At 37.8% G+C, this 16,548-nt stretch overlaps 2 protein-coding genes across 2 annotated transcripts; both read left to right on the top strand.

Moving 5' to 3' along the window:
• Positions 1–9,546: 9,546 nt before the first annotated feature.
• Positions 9,547–10,491, top strand: LOC103291007 (olfactory receptor 5D13-like). Its single transcript, XM_008146972.2, has one exon. The coding sequence runs from the start codon at positions 9,547–9,549 to the stop codon at positions 10,489–10,491; it is 945 nt and encodes a 314-aa protein (XP_008145194.2).
• A 4,785-nt stretch (positions 10,492–15,276) lies between these two features.
• On the top strand, positions 15,277–16,215 carry LOC103290805 (olfactory receptor 5D14). Its single transcript, XM_008146704.2, has one exon. The coding sequence runs from the start codon at positions 15,277–15,279 to the stop codon at positions 16,213–16,215; it is 939 nt and encodes a 312-aa protein (XP_008144926.1).
• The last annotated feature ends 333 nt before the right edge of the window (positions 16,216–16,548 follow it).

Here is a 16,548-nt window from a genome sequence, read left to right as displayed (position 1 = left end):
AATGGCTAAGATTTACTTTCTCATTTCCAAGAGCATTGTGGGTATTTGTCTAATTCTTCTAGCATTTTTAATATTTCAAATTCCTTTTTTGAAAAGTGAAGCAGTGCATGTACTTAATGTAATTCCCCAGTTGAGGGATCATTCAACCTCTGTTTAATGTAAACATTAGTAGATTAGCTATAAAATAATATATGACAGTAACTAAAGATTCCATTGTTTAAATTGTCTTTATACACAGAGTTTATCCTGTAAAGATTTCTGAGTTAGTACATAATACCATTTTGTTTCCAATCTAAGAGTTACCCTCAAACACTAAATTTAAAAGAAATATTTAATTTCACACAGAAAACATCAGAACATTATAAGTGCAAAGAAGAAATATCTTTGCAACCCCCCCCCCCCAGCAATCCAGATTATTATTTGGTTAAATTGTATTTGTTAATGTAAATTTTATTTGCTGTTTGTATAAAAAACACCAAAAAATAAACAAATTTACACTTCAGAAATAGTAATTACAAAATCTAAAATTGTTATTCATGCCAGTCTTGAGTTCTGTATAATATGTCTGTTGATGCATAATAATAAAATAACATTTCAGTAATATGATTGGGAAGCCCTCCTAATATCAGCTATAACTTCTTGGTTAACCTGGTACAGTAGTCTTGTCTAACTGGCAAACTCACCTCCAGTCTATAGATCTTCATGGTAATTGGGTAGCTGTGCTCTGTGTATCATTGGGCTGATTGGAGTACTTTTTGCTTTTGTCAGTGGTTGAATCACAAGGCAGAATGTTATGTCTATTAACATTCTATTAGCCAATGAAGATCACAGCGCTGAGCACAAAGTCAATGATTGAGAAAGTATATCTACCTCATGTAGAACTAAAATGTTACATGACAATTAGCATACAGAGGAGGAATGAGTAATTCCTCAATATTTCAATACTAGAGGCCTGATGCACAAAATTCATGCAAGGGGCTTGGCCCTTGCAGCCCCAGCTTCATCCGGAAGATCATCTGGAAGATCATTTATTTGGCTGTCCAGTCTAATTAGCATATTATGCTTTTACTAGAGGCCAGGTGCATGAAATTTGTGCTCAGGGGCGGGGGTGTCCCTCAGACCAGCCGGCACCCTCTCCAATCTGGGACCCCTCAAGGGATGTTCGACTGCCCATTTAGGCCTGATCCCTGTGGGCAGTTGGACATCCCTCTCACAATCCAGGACTGCTGGCTCCCAACTGCTCGCCCGCCTGCCTTCCTGATTGCCCCTAACCACTTCTGCCTGCCAGCCTGATCACCCCCTAACCACTCCCCTGCCGGCCTGATTGATGCCTAACTGCTCCCCTGCCAGCCTGTTTGCCCCTAACTGCCCTCCCCTGCAGGCCTGGTCACCCCCAACTGCCCTCCCCTGCAGGCCTGGTCACCCCCAACTTCCCTCCTCTGCCGGCTTGGTCACCCCTAACTGCCCTCCCCTGCAGGCTTGATAGCCCCCAACTGCCCTCCCTTGCAGGCCTGGTCCCTCCCAACTGCCCTCCCCTGCTGGCCATCTTGTGGTGGCCATCTTGTGTCCACATGGGGGCAGGATCTTTGACCATATGGGGCAGCCATCTTGTGTGTTGGAGTGATGGTCAATCTGCATATTACTCTTTTATTAGATAAGATAGAGGCCTGGTGCACAGGTGGGGGCTGGCTGGTTTGCCCTGAAGGGTGTCCCGGATCAGGGTGTGGGTTCCCTTGGGGCGTGGGGCGGCCTGGGCGAGGGCCTGTGGTGGTTTGCAGCCCGGCCACGCCCCCTGGCGACCCAAGTGGAGGCCCTGGTATCTGGGGTTTATTTATCTTCTACAATTGAAACTTTGTAGCTGGAGCGGAGCCAAGCCTTCTGCTTGCTCCGTGGTGGCAGCCATTTCTGTTGGGACTTATGTATCTTCTATAATTGAAATTTTGTAGCCTTAAGTGGAGGCCTGGGCCGGCCAGGGTGTGCGGAAAGCTTGGCTTCCTCCATTGCCGGGGGCAACCCTAGCCTCCTTCTCTTTCCAGCTTCGTGGTTGCCGCCATTTCTGTTTGGATTTATTTATCTTCTATCATTGAAACTTTGTAGCCTTGAGTGGAGGCCTAGGCCGGCAAGGGCCAGTGGAAAGCTTGGCTTCCTCTGACGCCAGGGAAAACCAAGCCTCCCTCCTGCTCTCTGTGGCCGTAGCCATCTTGGTTGGGTTTATTTGCATATTTGCTCCTGATTGGCTGGTGGGCGTGGCTTGTGGGTGTAGTGGAGTGATGGTTAATTTGAATATTACTCTTTTATTAGATAGGATTATTATAGATTATTATAGATACCTAGAGTTTATGGTCAAGTTTATTTCGTGGAAAATATTCTTTTTCTATCTTCCAGATAAGTATGATATAACTGTTCTAGTTTGAAATACTTTTCCATAAATGGATGGGCCATTGGATTAACTTAATTAAATAACTCTTTGCTGGTGTTACTTGCTGATCATGGTTGATGTTTCACAGAATATCTTGGTAAATTTCCAGGTATCATGGTTCCAATCTAACTGCAGACTGTGAATTATGTTACTGGTTTTACTTAAATCATGAGCTTTTTATTTTTAAAAAAAATTCTAATTTTTATTACTATAAGATTTGCTATCTAACTTTGTAATCTAACCTATTTATCTGCTTGGTTAGCAACACATAACAATATTTTCAATAATCCAGGATATATAATTACAGGGTTATGTGATTTATTAACTTTTTAATTTTCTGTCAACCAGATGACATACACATTCAACTAAATGTTTCAGTCAACAAGTACTTTCATATGCCGTGTAGGTTAATAAAAATATTTTAATCGTAGAATATATGTATTTAGGGTGTGTGAACACAATATAGAGTGAACCATACTGATAGATGCTATAGGTCCTTGAATTTAAGATCCTAATCTTAAAATAACACATAAATGATAGAAATTAAATAAATTATAATTTTAAGATTCTAATTAGGTTTCTGTCTTGCAGGAGAAAACAAGACACATCACAAAGAATAGAAAATCCTGAATAGCTACAAATTTTGTTAGAATAGATTGTTGGAAATGTTTTTGAGTGGACATTTATTTACACAAATGTAATGAAATTTCTAAGAATTTCAAGATGCCTTCAACTTGGGGGCACCACAAAGCCTTCTCCACGTGTGCCTCCCACCTGACTGCCATTACCATCTTCCATGGGACCATTCTTTTTCTCTACTGTGTTCCTAACTCCAGAAACTCATGGCTCATGGTCAAGGTGGCCTCTGTCTTTTACACAGTGGTCATCCCCATGCTGAATCCACTGATCTACAGCCTCAGGAACAAAGATGTGAAGGAGACAGTCAAGAAGTTATTCAACACTAAATTATCCTGTGATAAATGTAAAGCTAGAATATTATTTATTTCTTTTTTGAGAGTATTGGTAAGAGTTATTCATTAGTAAATCAGTACATGAATCTATGGTAAGCTTGCAATCAATAGTCCAATATCTGTTCACCCTAGTATTTAGTAAAACAACTTTAAAATGACAAATTATATTAGGGATGAAAGCTCTGATTACTTAAACTAAGTTTTTGATTAAAAAATTGGAGTATAAAGTTTTCTTTGATAATATATATGACCAAGTGATTGTCCAGGTCAAATTTCAGTTCAGTTTAAGCCATGTGAAGTTTGGGATTTTTGAGGTGATGTGAGCATCACAGCCTACAATGTAGTAATTTTATAATTTATTTATAGATTATTTTGGATGTTCAAAATGCACATTATATAATCTCTGATTAAATATGTATTTTTTATTTCCAATATTATTTCTTTTACATTTTTTTTTGGTTTTGTTTTGGTTAACTTCAGTGCTAGGAACTTCAGTGTAATGTTGGACAAATAGTAAAACTGCATCCTTGACTTCCTGATGTCACAAGAAAAGCATTGAATATTTTATATTTAAAATGTTGTTTGCTATGTCTTTGTGGAACCCATTCCCCCAGATTAGCAAAGTTATGTTTTTTATTTGTATTTTTTTGGTGAATGTTAAACTAAGCTACTTTTTCTTTTTAACTCTTGAACGTTTTACTATGACAACTTACTTTTTTTGAATTTTCTAATAGCGAACCAATTTTTTTTCTGAGAAAACAAATTTAAATGTCATATAATAGAATTTCCTATTACTTGAAAGATTAATGTGTCAATATTTTATTTTATTTGTTTTAAAATCATTTTTATTTTTAAAATACAATTGACATGATTATATTAGCTTTTGGTATACAACCCACTGATTAAACAGTATATAAATTACTAAGTGATCATCCTGATAAGTCTTGCACTCATCTGACACAATACATAGTTATTAGAATATTATTGACTATATTTCCTATGATGTACTTTACATCCCCATGTCTATTCTGTAACAACTAATTTGTACTTCTTCATCCCTTCACCTTTTCACCCATCTCCTCAACCTCCCTCTCATCTGGCCACCACCAAAATGTTCTCTGTATCTATGAGTCTGTTTCTGTTCTGCTCATTTGTTTATTTTTTTTCGATTCAATTATTGATATATATGTATTTGTTGCCATTTTATTGTTCATATTTTTGATATATATTTTTCTTCTTCCTCTTAAAGAACACCCTTTAACATATCATATAACACTGGTTTGGTATTGAACTCCTTTAGCATTTTCTTGTTTGGGGAGCTCTTTTCAGTCCTGATTCTAAATGGTAGCTTTGCTGGGTATGGTAATCTTGGTTGTAGGTATTTGCTTTTCATCACTTTTAATATTTCTTGCCAATCCCCTCTGTCCTGCAAAGTTTCTTATGATGAATCAGCTGACAGTCTTATGGAAGCTCCTTTGTAGATTACTAACTGCTTTTCTCTTGCTGCTTTTAAGATTCTCTGTTTGTCTTTAACCTTTGCATTTTAATTATGATATGTCTTGGCTTGGTGTGGGCCTCTTTGAGTTCATCTTGAGTGAGACTCTCTGTGCTTCCTGGACTTGTATGTCTATTTTCTTCACCAGGTTAGGGAAGTTTACTGTCATTATTTTTTTCAAATATGTTTTAAATTTCTTGCTCTCTCTATTCTCTTTCTGGCATTCTCAAGATGCAAATGTTGGTATACTTGATATTATTCTAGATGCTTTTTACCCTAGCCTCATTTTTTAAATTCTTTTTTTCTTTTTTCTGTTCTAATTGGGTGTTTTTTGCTTCCTTATATTAAAAATTACTGATTTGGTTCTTGACTCCATCTACTCTACTGTTGATTCCCTGTAAATTGTCATTTATTTCAGTTAGTATATCCTTTATTTCTGGCTGGTTCTTTTTTTTTATACTGTTGAGGTTCTCACTAAGTTCATTGAGCATACTTATAACCAGTGTTTTGAATTCTACAATTAGAAGATTTTATGTCTCAATTTTGTTTAGTTATTTTTTTCTGGAGTTTTGTTCTCTTCTTTCATTTGAGACATGTTTCTTTGTCTCCTCACTTTGGCAGCCTCCCTGTGTTGGTTTTTATGTATTAGGTAGAGCTTCTATCCCTCCCAGGCTTGGTAGAGTAGCCTAATGTAGTAGTTTTTAGGATCCAGTAGCACAGTCTCCCTTATCACCCAAGCTGAGCACATGAAGTATACCGCTGCCTCATATAGGCTGTGCACACCCTCCTCTGCTGACTGGTAAACAGAATTAAATAAAATAGTGTTCTTTCTCTAGCTAATCTTCTTATGAGACTACATCTCTGGCTGACTCCTAATTTGTACCCTAATGACTCTCTATGGAGTCCAGAAAGCCAGCTAAGTGGTGCCCAGACTGCTGCCCTATAGAAAGTGTGATATAAAATATGTGTATTAGTTTAAGCCACTGAGTAGATGGTAATTTGTCAGGTAGCATAGAAAGCTCATATACCAGGTAACATAGAAAGTTGCTAGCTTTGAGTCACTCTGGTGCAGAAATTGGGTCCAGAGCTGGTCCATGGTGTAGAGGTGTCAGTGATGAGGAACAGATGCAGTGTAGAACTCAAGCCAATCCTATAGGGGGAGTAACAATGCAGACCCACTAGGATTCTGGAGCAAGGCCATGCCATTACAACAAATAATTCTATTCCCCATGATAAATAGCCTCTGTTGATCTCAGAGGAGAGAGGAATTGGGGTAGGGGGCTTGATGAAAGAAGGTGATGAGATTAGCCAAAGAACATAATAACCCATACACACAGACAATAATGTGGTGATGGCCAGAGAGAAGGAAGAGTGGGGGCTGGGTGGAGGTGGGCAAAGGGGGGATGGGGATATTTGTAATAGTGTAAACAATAAAAATAAAGTAAGAAAATAGCTTCTGTTGTGTTAGGGGTTCCTGGTAGAGAGTGTGGCAATGATGAGTTGGTTGTCAAAGGCCCAGGGAAAATTTATATGAGTCTAATTGGGTGGTATTTGGGCATAGTGAGACCAATGGATTGGTTGGTACCCAGTAGCTTTAGAGAGCTAAACATGCTTCTAAAATATATTTTTCATTTTAAAGATGGTATAGGCACAAAGAGATTATATTATTCAATTAGGTTAATATAAGCTTGAAAGGGTAGATTGCTTATATATGGAAGATAACACATTAGTTTCAAAAAAGTAAATCAATGTTTCCAAGAACAATAATGATTATTTTATGTGAAATGAAAAAGGCATAATAAAAGTTATATTATTTATACACACACACACACATTATGCATAGAAAGGATAGAAAAATCACACAGGAAATCTTAACAGCAATGATCTGTAAATAGTTGCATTTTAGCTTATTTATTTTTCCATTTGCAGTTTACTTTAGTGACCATATTTTCTACATTAATTGGTATATTTTATATAATTACATTTTAAAAAGAAATTTATAAGGTAGGCTTGGCTTGATGAAGCATCATCTCCAGTGATTTAGAAGAAATTGCATTCTTATAAAAAAGTCATATAGGAGAGCATTCAATCTAATTTGTGAGTTTGTGATATAAAAAGAAATAGTTCATTAAAGATTCTCTAGGGTCAAAATCCCCAAGGTCATGGAAGTATACATAAGCCCTACGTAAGTTCTGGGAGTCAGATTCAGCTTCCAAATCAATTTCAATTTCTCTCTCTCTCTCTCTGTTTTTCTGGACAATAAGAAAGATAAATGTTGCCATTGCAACAATTAAAATTTATTGTAAACTTCTTCTGTATTTACCAACTTCTTTATATTTTAAATAATTTTGAATTCTGAGTGGGAACTTCCTTGGAGACTATTAATAGCAAAAAACAGACTCTTCAGGTGAGTTGGTTTCAGCCTCCGTGATCTATCTTGTGTTACCTCTCATTTATTTGGCATGAATAAAGAAGGTTGACTACTGAGGGATAGCTAGGATAAGGCTTTAGGTAAAACTGAGCAGAGGAATTTAGATTTGATAAATTAGCTACTAGGAATAAATCAAAGTTTTCAGAGCAAAGCCTGTTATGATGATAATCACTGTAATCAAGGGAAGAAGAAATTGATGCTTGATGCTCTCATAGTGCAGTCTGGCAGCAGGGAAGCTGGCTGGTACCCGGCTACCATAATTCACCCGAGTAATGATTGCAGTTTGCTAAGCCTCCCAAAGGCACCAACCTGCGGTTGGAAACAGAGGACAAGAAAGAGTCAGATAATAACGAGAAAGCAAAGGGGAAAACAGAGACAACTTGGTGAAGCAGAGTAATTGCTGAATTAAGACAAATAGGGCCAAGGGGAGATCCAGGAAAGAGCTGAGCTAGACTTTGACATTCCAAACTGTACCTAGATATTCATTGCTGCCCACTTTGATCCTTGATCTGTTCCTTAGATTAAAAAAATATCAGGGTTTAAAAATAATACCAATTAGCCATAGCACTAACGATAAAAAGGGGTGAGGATAGAGAAACCTACAGCTCCTGGATTCCATGATTACCAGATTTTGTGTTCAGTATATTAATATCATTTCCTAATTTAATTTTTACACACCTATGAAATACCTATTACCCTATCAATATTATTGATAAAGAAATTGAGGCGTAGACAATTCAAGTAATTCACCAAAGATCACACAGTAAATGACAAAGCCTGAAACTGAATTTAAATATATGTTTTCAAAACCATGCTTTTTAAATTATGCTGACCTGTCATTAGCTCTTCGTGCCTGCTGATACCCTTTTCCTCATGTAGGAAATACATGTTTTGGAATGTCACAAGGGGCATTTAGCTATGAAGAGTATAATAGTTTCTTTCTACCTTGACCTGGTTAGGCAAAACTAAAACATCATCTTTGTTTATGAGATTCATACTAATTGTCTTATGTTCATCTGAATATTTCAGACATGTGCATACTATTGGCTAATGGTAAAGGGAGGGGGGTGAATGGGAGATATATGTAATACTATCAACAATAAAAAATATATTTAAAAAGAAAACAAACAAACAAAAATTTGTTGCTGGATTAAATGAGATAACGTGGGATTTATCATGAGTCTTTAGTTGCAAAGGAAGGGAACCCAAAATAAACTGCAAAAGAAAAAGAAAAAAAATCATTAAATGATTAAGGATATTTCTGCAGTTATGAACTGCTGTGAATACAAGATGCTTTTGCTTTCTCAAAATCACATATACAAATATAACAAACATTGCATGACTCCAAACAAGATAATGACATATGTAACTTTAATCAAAACCTGTCTACAATACTTAGAGTGGCAGGAAATTTTGAGGGTGATTATGTAACCATTGGTAACTATTACCACATTCTCTAGCTTCCTTTAGAGAATATGAAAGGCTTGAGCAAAATACATTTTAAGTTGCTCTCCAATTCAGAGATCCTAGGAGCATTTAATGCTCTAATATGCCTAATAAAATTATGAAATAAAAATAATAGATATTTAAAAGTTAAAGAATCTAGATCAGTATGTGGACAGCATCAATGACAGTAAGTGAGAAAAACACTTAATGTAGGAAAGAAAACAGATGTGTGAGGGAACAACATGTCAAAGCTGTAACTTCATTATTTTATCAGGTTGCCACATTGTTTGTAGAGCACTAAGGCAATTATTATAGCTTCAGGATGGATTAATCGAGAGCTTGAAGATATACAGGATTATATTCCTTCAATATCCATTATTTTTTCAAAGCTTGAAAATTCTTGTGGTGACTAACAGATGCTACCTTTCTTGTGATCCTCAGGTTGAACATTATGGTTCAACTCATGGTCTGTGGGAGACAGAACCATCTCCAATGCTGTTTGGAGATGAAAGTTAATATAGCTTATTTTGTTCTTTAGATTCCACATAGAAGTGAGATCATGCGATATTTATCTTTCTCTGACTGGCTTATTTTGCTCAGCATAATAATGGGGGAAAAGAGGGAACATCTGTAATACTTTCAACAATAAAGATAAAAAAGAAGTTATTCTAGCTTAATGTTTTAGCACAATGCCTGCCAAGTGGTAACTGTTATACAAATGTACTGTCATTGTTATCATTGTTGTTATTTTTATCATTATTTCAGATGTTCTCCAGCAACAACCATGTTGTTAACTGAAGGAAATCAGAGTGCTGGAGCCACATTCACTCTCTTGGGCTTCTCAGATTTTCCAGATCTCCAGGTGCCCCTGTTCCTGGTATTCCTGATCATCTACATGGTCACTGTACTGGGAAACCTGGGCATGATCATGATCATCAGGACCAGTCCCCAACTCCACACCCCCATGTACTTTTTTCTCAGCCACTTGTCCTTTGTAGATTTCTGTTATTCCACTACAATTACACCCAAGCTGCTGGAGAACTTGGTTGTGGAAGAGAGAACCATCTCTTTCCCAGAATGCATCATGCAATTCTTCTTGGCTTGTTTATTTGCGGTGGCAGAAACATTCATGTTGGCAGTGATGGCCTATGACCGATTTGTGGCAGTGTGTAGCCCTCTGCTCTACACGGTAGTCATGTCCCAGAAGCTCTGTGCATCACTAGTAGCTGGTCCCTACATCCTAGGAATAGTGTTTTCCCTGCCACTCACCTATTTTCTCCAGGCATTATCCTTCTGTGGGTCTAACATCATAAATAATTTTTTCTGTGAGCACTCTGCCATTGTTTCTGTCTCCTGCTCTGATCCCTACATCAGCCAAGTGCTTTGCTTTGCCATAGCCATATTAAATGAGGTGATCAGCCTGGTAATCATTCTCACTACTTATGTTTTCATCGTTGTCACTGTCATAAAAATGCCTTTAGCTAGTGGGCGCAAAAAAGCCTTCTCCACTTGCGCCTCTCACCTCACTACTATCACCATTTTCCACGGGACTTTCCTGTTCCTTTATTGTGTACCCAACTCCAAAAACTCAAGGCTCATAATCAAAGTAGGTTCTGTGTTTTATACAGTGGTAATTCCCATGCTGAACCCTCTGATATACAGCCTCAGAAACAAAGTTGTAAAGAAGAGTGTCAGGAAGTTAATTCATCACTCAATAAAATTTTGTTGAAGATTTATATTTCCAAGAAATGTGATTTACTATATTGAGAATTGTTCAGTGCTTCTAGTAGAGATGATGACTTAAATTACTTAGTCAATTCACCAGAATTTTAAATCTTTTGCAGTAACCATTTATGTGATAATTTTTAAAAATATATGTTTTATTGATTTTTTACAGAGAGGAAGGGCGAGGGATAGAGAGTTAGAAACATCAATGAGAGAGAAACATTGATCAGCTGCCTCCTGCACACCTCCTATTGGGGATATGCCTGCAGCCAAGGTACATGCCCTTGATTGGAATCGAACCTGGGACCTTTCAGTCTGCAGGCCAACGCTCTATCCACTGAGCCAAACCAGTTTGGGTGATAATTTGATTTCTATTCATTTCAGTGTGAATTGTAAGTGAAGTGACATAAGTGTTATAGGTTGAATAATGTCCCCCAAAATATCCATGTCCATCCAGAAACTCAGAATGTGACACTATTTGAGAATAGGCTCTTTGAAGATGTAATTAAGGTAAAGATTGAGATGAGATTATACTGGAATAGGGTGGGCCCCAAATCCAAATGAGCATGTTCTTATTGAGAAAAGAACCCAAGGAGATACACAGGGAAGAAGGCTTAGTGAAGATGGAAGCAGAGATTGGCGTTTTGTTGTTACCAGACAAGGCACTCCAGGAACCACCTGAATCTGGATGATGCAAAGGATTCTCTCCTAGCATCTTCAAAGGGTGCATACCCTGCCGGCACCTTGATTTCAGGCTTCTAGTCTCCAGAAGTATGAGAAAACAAATTTCCATTGTTTTACACAACCACCTTTGGGGCAATTTACTGTAGCAACTCTAGGAAATTTACTTACCAGTAAATATGAGACCATAAAATCCAAATTTCTTGACTCTAAGTTGGCATGGCAAATTATTTTTTAAATCATTCTTTAATTCCATTTAAGCAATGGGAATGTTGAGGTTATAAAGAACTTCTGAAATGTAGCTAGGAGTATGAATATAGAAGACTAGCAATGAGAGCCTAGAGACACAATCTCTCAGATCTGGTCAACTTATTGGGGCTCTCTGCAGGGCCTCATGTACTTTTATTATAGTGTAGGAAGTGGTGTTAAACATGATGACTCTGAATATCAAGTAAAAATGTTGATTTTATAGAAATTTCTAGAAGGATTACCAAAAATGAGAAATATGTAGTTATTAATCTTGCGATCTGATGTGTTAATGTACTCGGATGTCGAGTGTGACTCGACACGGTTAGCATCGGTAGCAGCTCATATGTCGAATTGTATTGAATGTATCAATAATTTGAAATATAAAAAAAATCCAAATAAATAAGTTTGTGTGAAAAGAAACTCCAGTTTTTTATTCTACTGCCGCGCTTTGTAAAATCTCGGGTATTTAAAAAATTAAATCCTGAGTAGAATAAAGGAATCGAGAAAAAAGCAAGCGAGTGCAAAGGGTTAAACTTGATTTTGTAATTCTATTTGTTAACACAGAGGATATCACAATATGTTTCAGAAATAGTTTGCATAATTTTGATTTGTTTTTAAAGGTTAACTTTTAATTAATTACACATTTTACCTGCATGGCATATATGCCAGACAAGTACAGAATTATTGCAACTGTTTTGATTGAAATGTCCTCTACATTGATTATTCATCTGCTGGCCTTAACCTGGTGTGTTGATTTTGAATAAAATTTTCTGACTTCACTTTATACTATAAAGATATACCACATAACCTCATCTTGTATGTGTGAGCAAGTAGGCAATTGTAAAACATAAAGTAAACACATTTTATTTTTAACTTTCTTCGATTTTAAACCAGGGTTTCCACATAACTTTATCATAATATCCAGACTTGTTTAAGGGGATATATAGTGCACAAAAGATGCTTCTGTTCGCTCTTACCTCCTAAACCACATGCAATTCAAAGAAAAAAAAGAAAAGAAAGAAAAAAATCATTCTTAGCATTGTTGGTTTATAACCATTTCCTGGCTTTTGTAAGCCTCTGCCTTACACAGTTGCCATGTCCCAGAAGCTGTACTCCATCCTTCTGGCTGAGTGCTACACCTGGCCTCATTAGAAGGCTGCAATCATTTGGGAGCTCTTCTGGGTCTAAACTTCCAAAATGATGTCACTGTTTTGTTAGGTGACATGGTGCTGGCTTTTGGCTGGGGTGCCTCAGAATTCTCCCATGAAGTCTCTCATCCGCTAGTAGGATACCCTGGCTGCCTTATGCAGCAACCTCTGGATAGTGTTTGGAGAGACTGGAAGTAGAAGCTATAACGCATCTTGGTGCCTCTGCTCCAGAATCTATTTAACCTCACGCCCAACACATTTTCTTGCTAAAACAAGTCACAATTCCAGCTTGCTGAACCAATCCCTGTGCTCCCTAGTGGAAGTATTGCTCCTGCTCCTCTAAACGACTACAGCTCATGGTTCCCCTTATGGGAAGCAGGGATCTAGCTTGTGGATCATTATGGATTAAAAGGTAGAAGAGCCACTCGCATTTCCACCCCTCACCCATAAATTCCGGGTCCCATAAATTACTGGAAAAATGGCAGTTGTGTACTGGTTGCAGATTTAGAGCATATAACACACATTCTGGAGGCCTTTGCTCAACCCCTCTAAAGTATTGCCAACAGAGCTTGTCCCATAACTGAGGTTTGAGAGGCTATTCCAATATTCCAGGCACACTGTTTGAATTACTGAACACTAGGTGAGCTGTTCTTCACCACGGTCTTTCAGGGACACCCTCGGGTAGGTCTGCAGTGTTACAGCTGTCCATTTTTGTAGAATCATCTAAAAATGAGGCCCCAATACTTTCTTCCATATTCAGGTTATCATAAAAGAATTCCTCATGAGGATACATTATAAGTTCAATCTTTGAAGGACAAAGAAACAATAGCATGGATCACGGGCACCTGAACCACTTACTCATGTAAATTACTTGTGTCTTCAGGAACAGGAATGCCATTGACTGCTGTGTATGCCTAATGTCATGGGTTGGTGGGATAGACAGCACCAGCTCAGGAAGTGTAGGTTGCATAATAACTTGGTAGCCTATGGTCACTCATTGAGTCCCTATTAGGGTCTATGAAAAAGTCAGAAGCTGGTTTCTCAAAAGGTAAATAGTTATCTGCTGTGGAAGTTACTGCTTTGTTTTAAAATTCTAATGGTCTAATCTGTAATTCACTATAGGGGCTTAACCAAAGTTCTGCACAATCCTTATCTGTGAATACACTTCAAGGACAATCATATAATCAGGTCATTTGTCCGAAATAACACAGAAGCTGGCATGGCAGACTGGACTTGTTGGCGTTTCTCTTGTTTTGGGATTCACAAAAAATAGACGATGTTTTGAGTAACTTTATAAATGGGTTGGAGTAACTTGCCTAAAATAGGTGTATGCTATCCACCAAATCAAAAGAGGCCTACTGAATTTTGGTGTAGAGGAGGCAGAATTTGAGAAATACGGCTTTACCTTAGTTTTATTAATTCTAGAGGGCATTTGGTTGTGTGCAAACTAAGGCTGGTAGTCCATTTCAAGCAGCAATTTTTCTATGTGATTTCAAAGAAATTCTAGTCATTAAAAATGGCACAAGGGACTTGGCATTTGCCTTAATTACCTGTTTTGATGCTTGTGAGAAATAAGTTGCTAGGGATTCTCCAGGGTTTGAGTCCCAGGGCTACAAGTTAGATATAAGGGCCTTGATGCCTCCATTACACTCAGCTTCTGAGAACAGGGTGGTGGCCTGTTCCTCTGTAGCAGGTAAGTTTATTCAGGTTTCTATGAAACAGTGAACATATTTTCTGAATGTGATGATAGGTTTTTTTTTTTTTTTTTTATAGTAAGTCACTGGAAATGCTATCCAATTCTGAGTCTAATTACATTAAAGAAAGAAGTTAACACTCATGGAAATATTTGGCTTCAAGTCCATTGACAACCTTTTCACAAAGAACAGAGTAAACTTTCTACCTGGAAATAGATATATACTCATATCCTCCTTATATGCACTTTCTATTGGTATATAAACTTTCACAAGAAAGAGTATTAATTGGTTCTGAGAGAACTCTACATGACAAATCTTGAGACCCTTAAGAGATGTATCTATACAATGTCTGGGCTATAGTAGAATCTAACTCTTAGGCTATAAACCCTAATAAAGTGTATATTATACTCAGAGGTCAAAAGGAGCCATTGTTCTCCTCAACCCCTCAGTAGCTAAGGTATTCAATGAAAGAAGTAACCTTTTCTAAGCAAAAGGTGCTAAGTTGGGATTGATATTATTTTTTCCTAGATTTCTCTAATATTTACTTTTTCCTTAGAATAGAAACATATTCTCTTGAAGATTTTAGTTGATTTATGTGTATAGGCAGAATACCGTAGCATTATATGTTCTTTTTTGAGGCAAACATCTCACCCTTTTTTCCCCACAGACTCACTATGCATTTATGTGCAAACATTATTATCAGCTGTGTGCATATTATGCTACTAGCTAGTGTGGATGTACACACTGTAATTTGATAAGCATTTCTTATGGGAACACAAATTGCAATGGAAGTGCAAAGATGTTTTAGAGACTCAGCTTGGTTTGTTATACCTGTAGCAATAATCTGCATGAGACATGTTCTGTATGGAATAAAGTAGGATCCACCCCCCCCCTTTTTTAAATCATTTTCTTTGGTCTACTGTAGAAATTCATGATATGTTTGTTGCTTACTGTCATATATTTCTTTGACAGAAACAGCTCTCTTCCCCCGCCCCTCTCTTCAAATGTACTGCAGTGATGGCTGCAAGAAATAGGAGTGTGGAGACAATCTTTGTCCTCTTGGGTTTCACAGATTACCCAGAGCTTCAGATCCCCCTCTTCCTCGTGTTTCTGATCATATACATCATCACTGTGGTAGGCAACCTCGGAATGATAATCATCATCAAGATTAACCCCAAATTTCACACCCCCATGTACTTTTTCCTTAGTCACCTTTCTTTTGTTGATTTTTGTTACTCTTCCATCGTTACTCCCAAGCTGCTTGAGAACTTGGTCATGGCTGATAAAAGCATCTTCTATGCTAGCTGCATGTTGCAGTACTTCCTATCCTGCACTGCTGTGGTGACTGAGTCCTTCTTGCTGGCGGTGATGGCCTATGACCGCTTTGTGGCCATCTGCAATCCTCTGCTCTATACAGTGGCCATGTCACTAAGGCTCTGTGCCTTGCTGGTGGCTGGGTCATATTTCTGGGGTATGTTTGGTCCCTTGGTACTCCTTTGCTATGCTCTCCAACTTAATTTTTTTGGATATAATGTAATTAACCACTTTTTCTGTGAATATACTGCTCTCATTGCCGTCTCGAGCTCTGATACACACATCCCCCACCTGCTGCTCTTTGGTTTTGCTACCTTCAATGAGGTGAGCACACTACTGATTATCCTCGCTTCATATGCTTTTATTTTTGTGACTGTACTGAAAATCCGCTCTGCCAGCGGGCGTCGCAAAGCCTTCTCTACCTGTGCCTCCCACCTGACAGCCATCACCATCTTCCATGGAACCATCCTTTCGCTCTACTGTGTGCCCAACTCCAAAAACTCTCGGCAAACGGTCAAAGTGGCCTCTGTCTTTTACACAGTGGTCAACCCCATGCTGAACCCTCTGATCTACAGCCTCAGGAATAGAGATGTGAAGGATGCCTTCTGGAAATTCATAGACACAAAAGTTCCATCTCACTGAACCAACCTCAAAAAGTGTTTTTAGTCCCAATGAACAATAGGAGCTTATAACACATCTAAGATAACATATATTTGCATGAGGTTTTTATAGGTGGCTGTGATGTTAATATATTGTGGATTGGTTAGCTCAAATCCCTTGATGATGCCAGAAAAGTTAATTTTGGGATGGATTCCATAGGATTTTGATCTGTAAAACATTTATTTCTTCAAATTCTATAAAAAAACAACCACACATAACAATACTACAAAGCTGAGAGAATCATCTTTACTCACCTTAGAAAAGGCCTTTTCGCTTTGTTACTGCAAGTGACCATGGGTAACTTGCCTTTAAATG

Source organism: Eptesicus fuscus, chromosome 13, assembly GCF_027574615.1.
Source record: "Eptesicus fuscus isolate TK198812 chromosome 13, DD_ASM_mEF_20220401, whole genome shotgun sequence".
Lineage (NCBI taxonomy): Eukaryota > Metazoa > Chordata > Mammalia > Chiroptera > Vespertilionidae > Eptesicus > Eptesicus fuscus.
The sequence above is the reverse complement of the archived record's forward strand: the minus strand, read 5'-3'. Positions and strand labels throughout refer to the sequence as shown.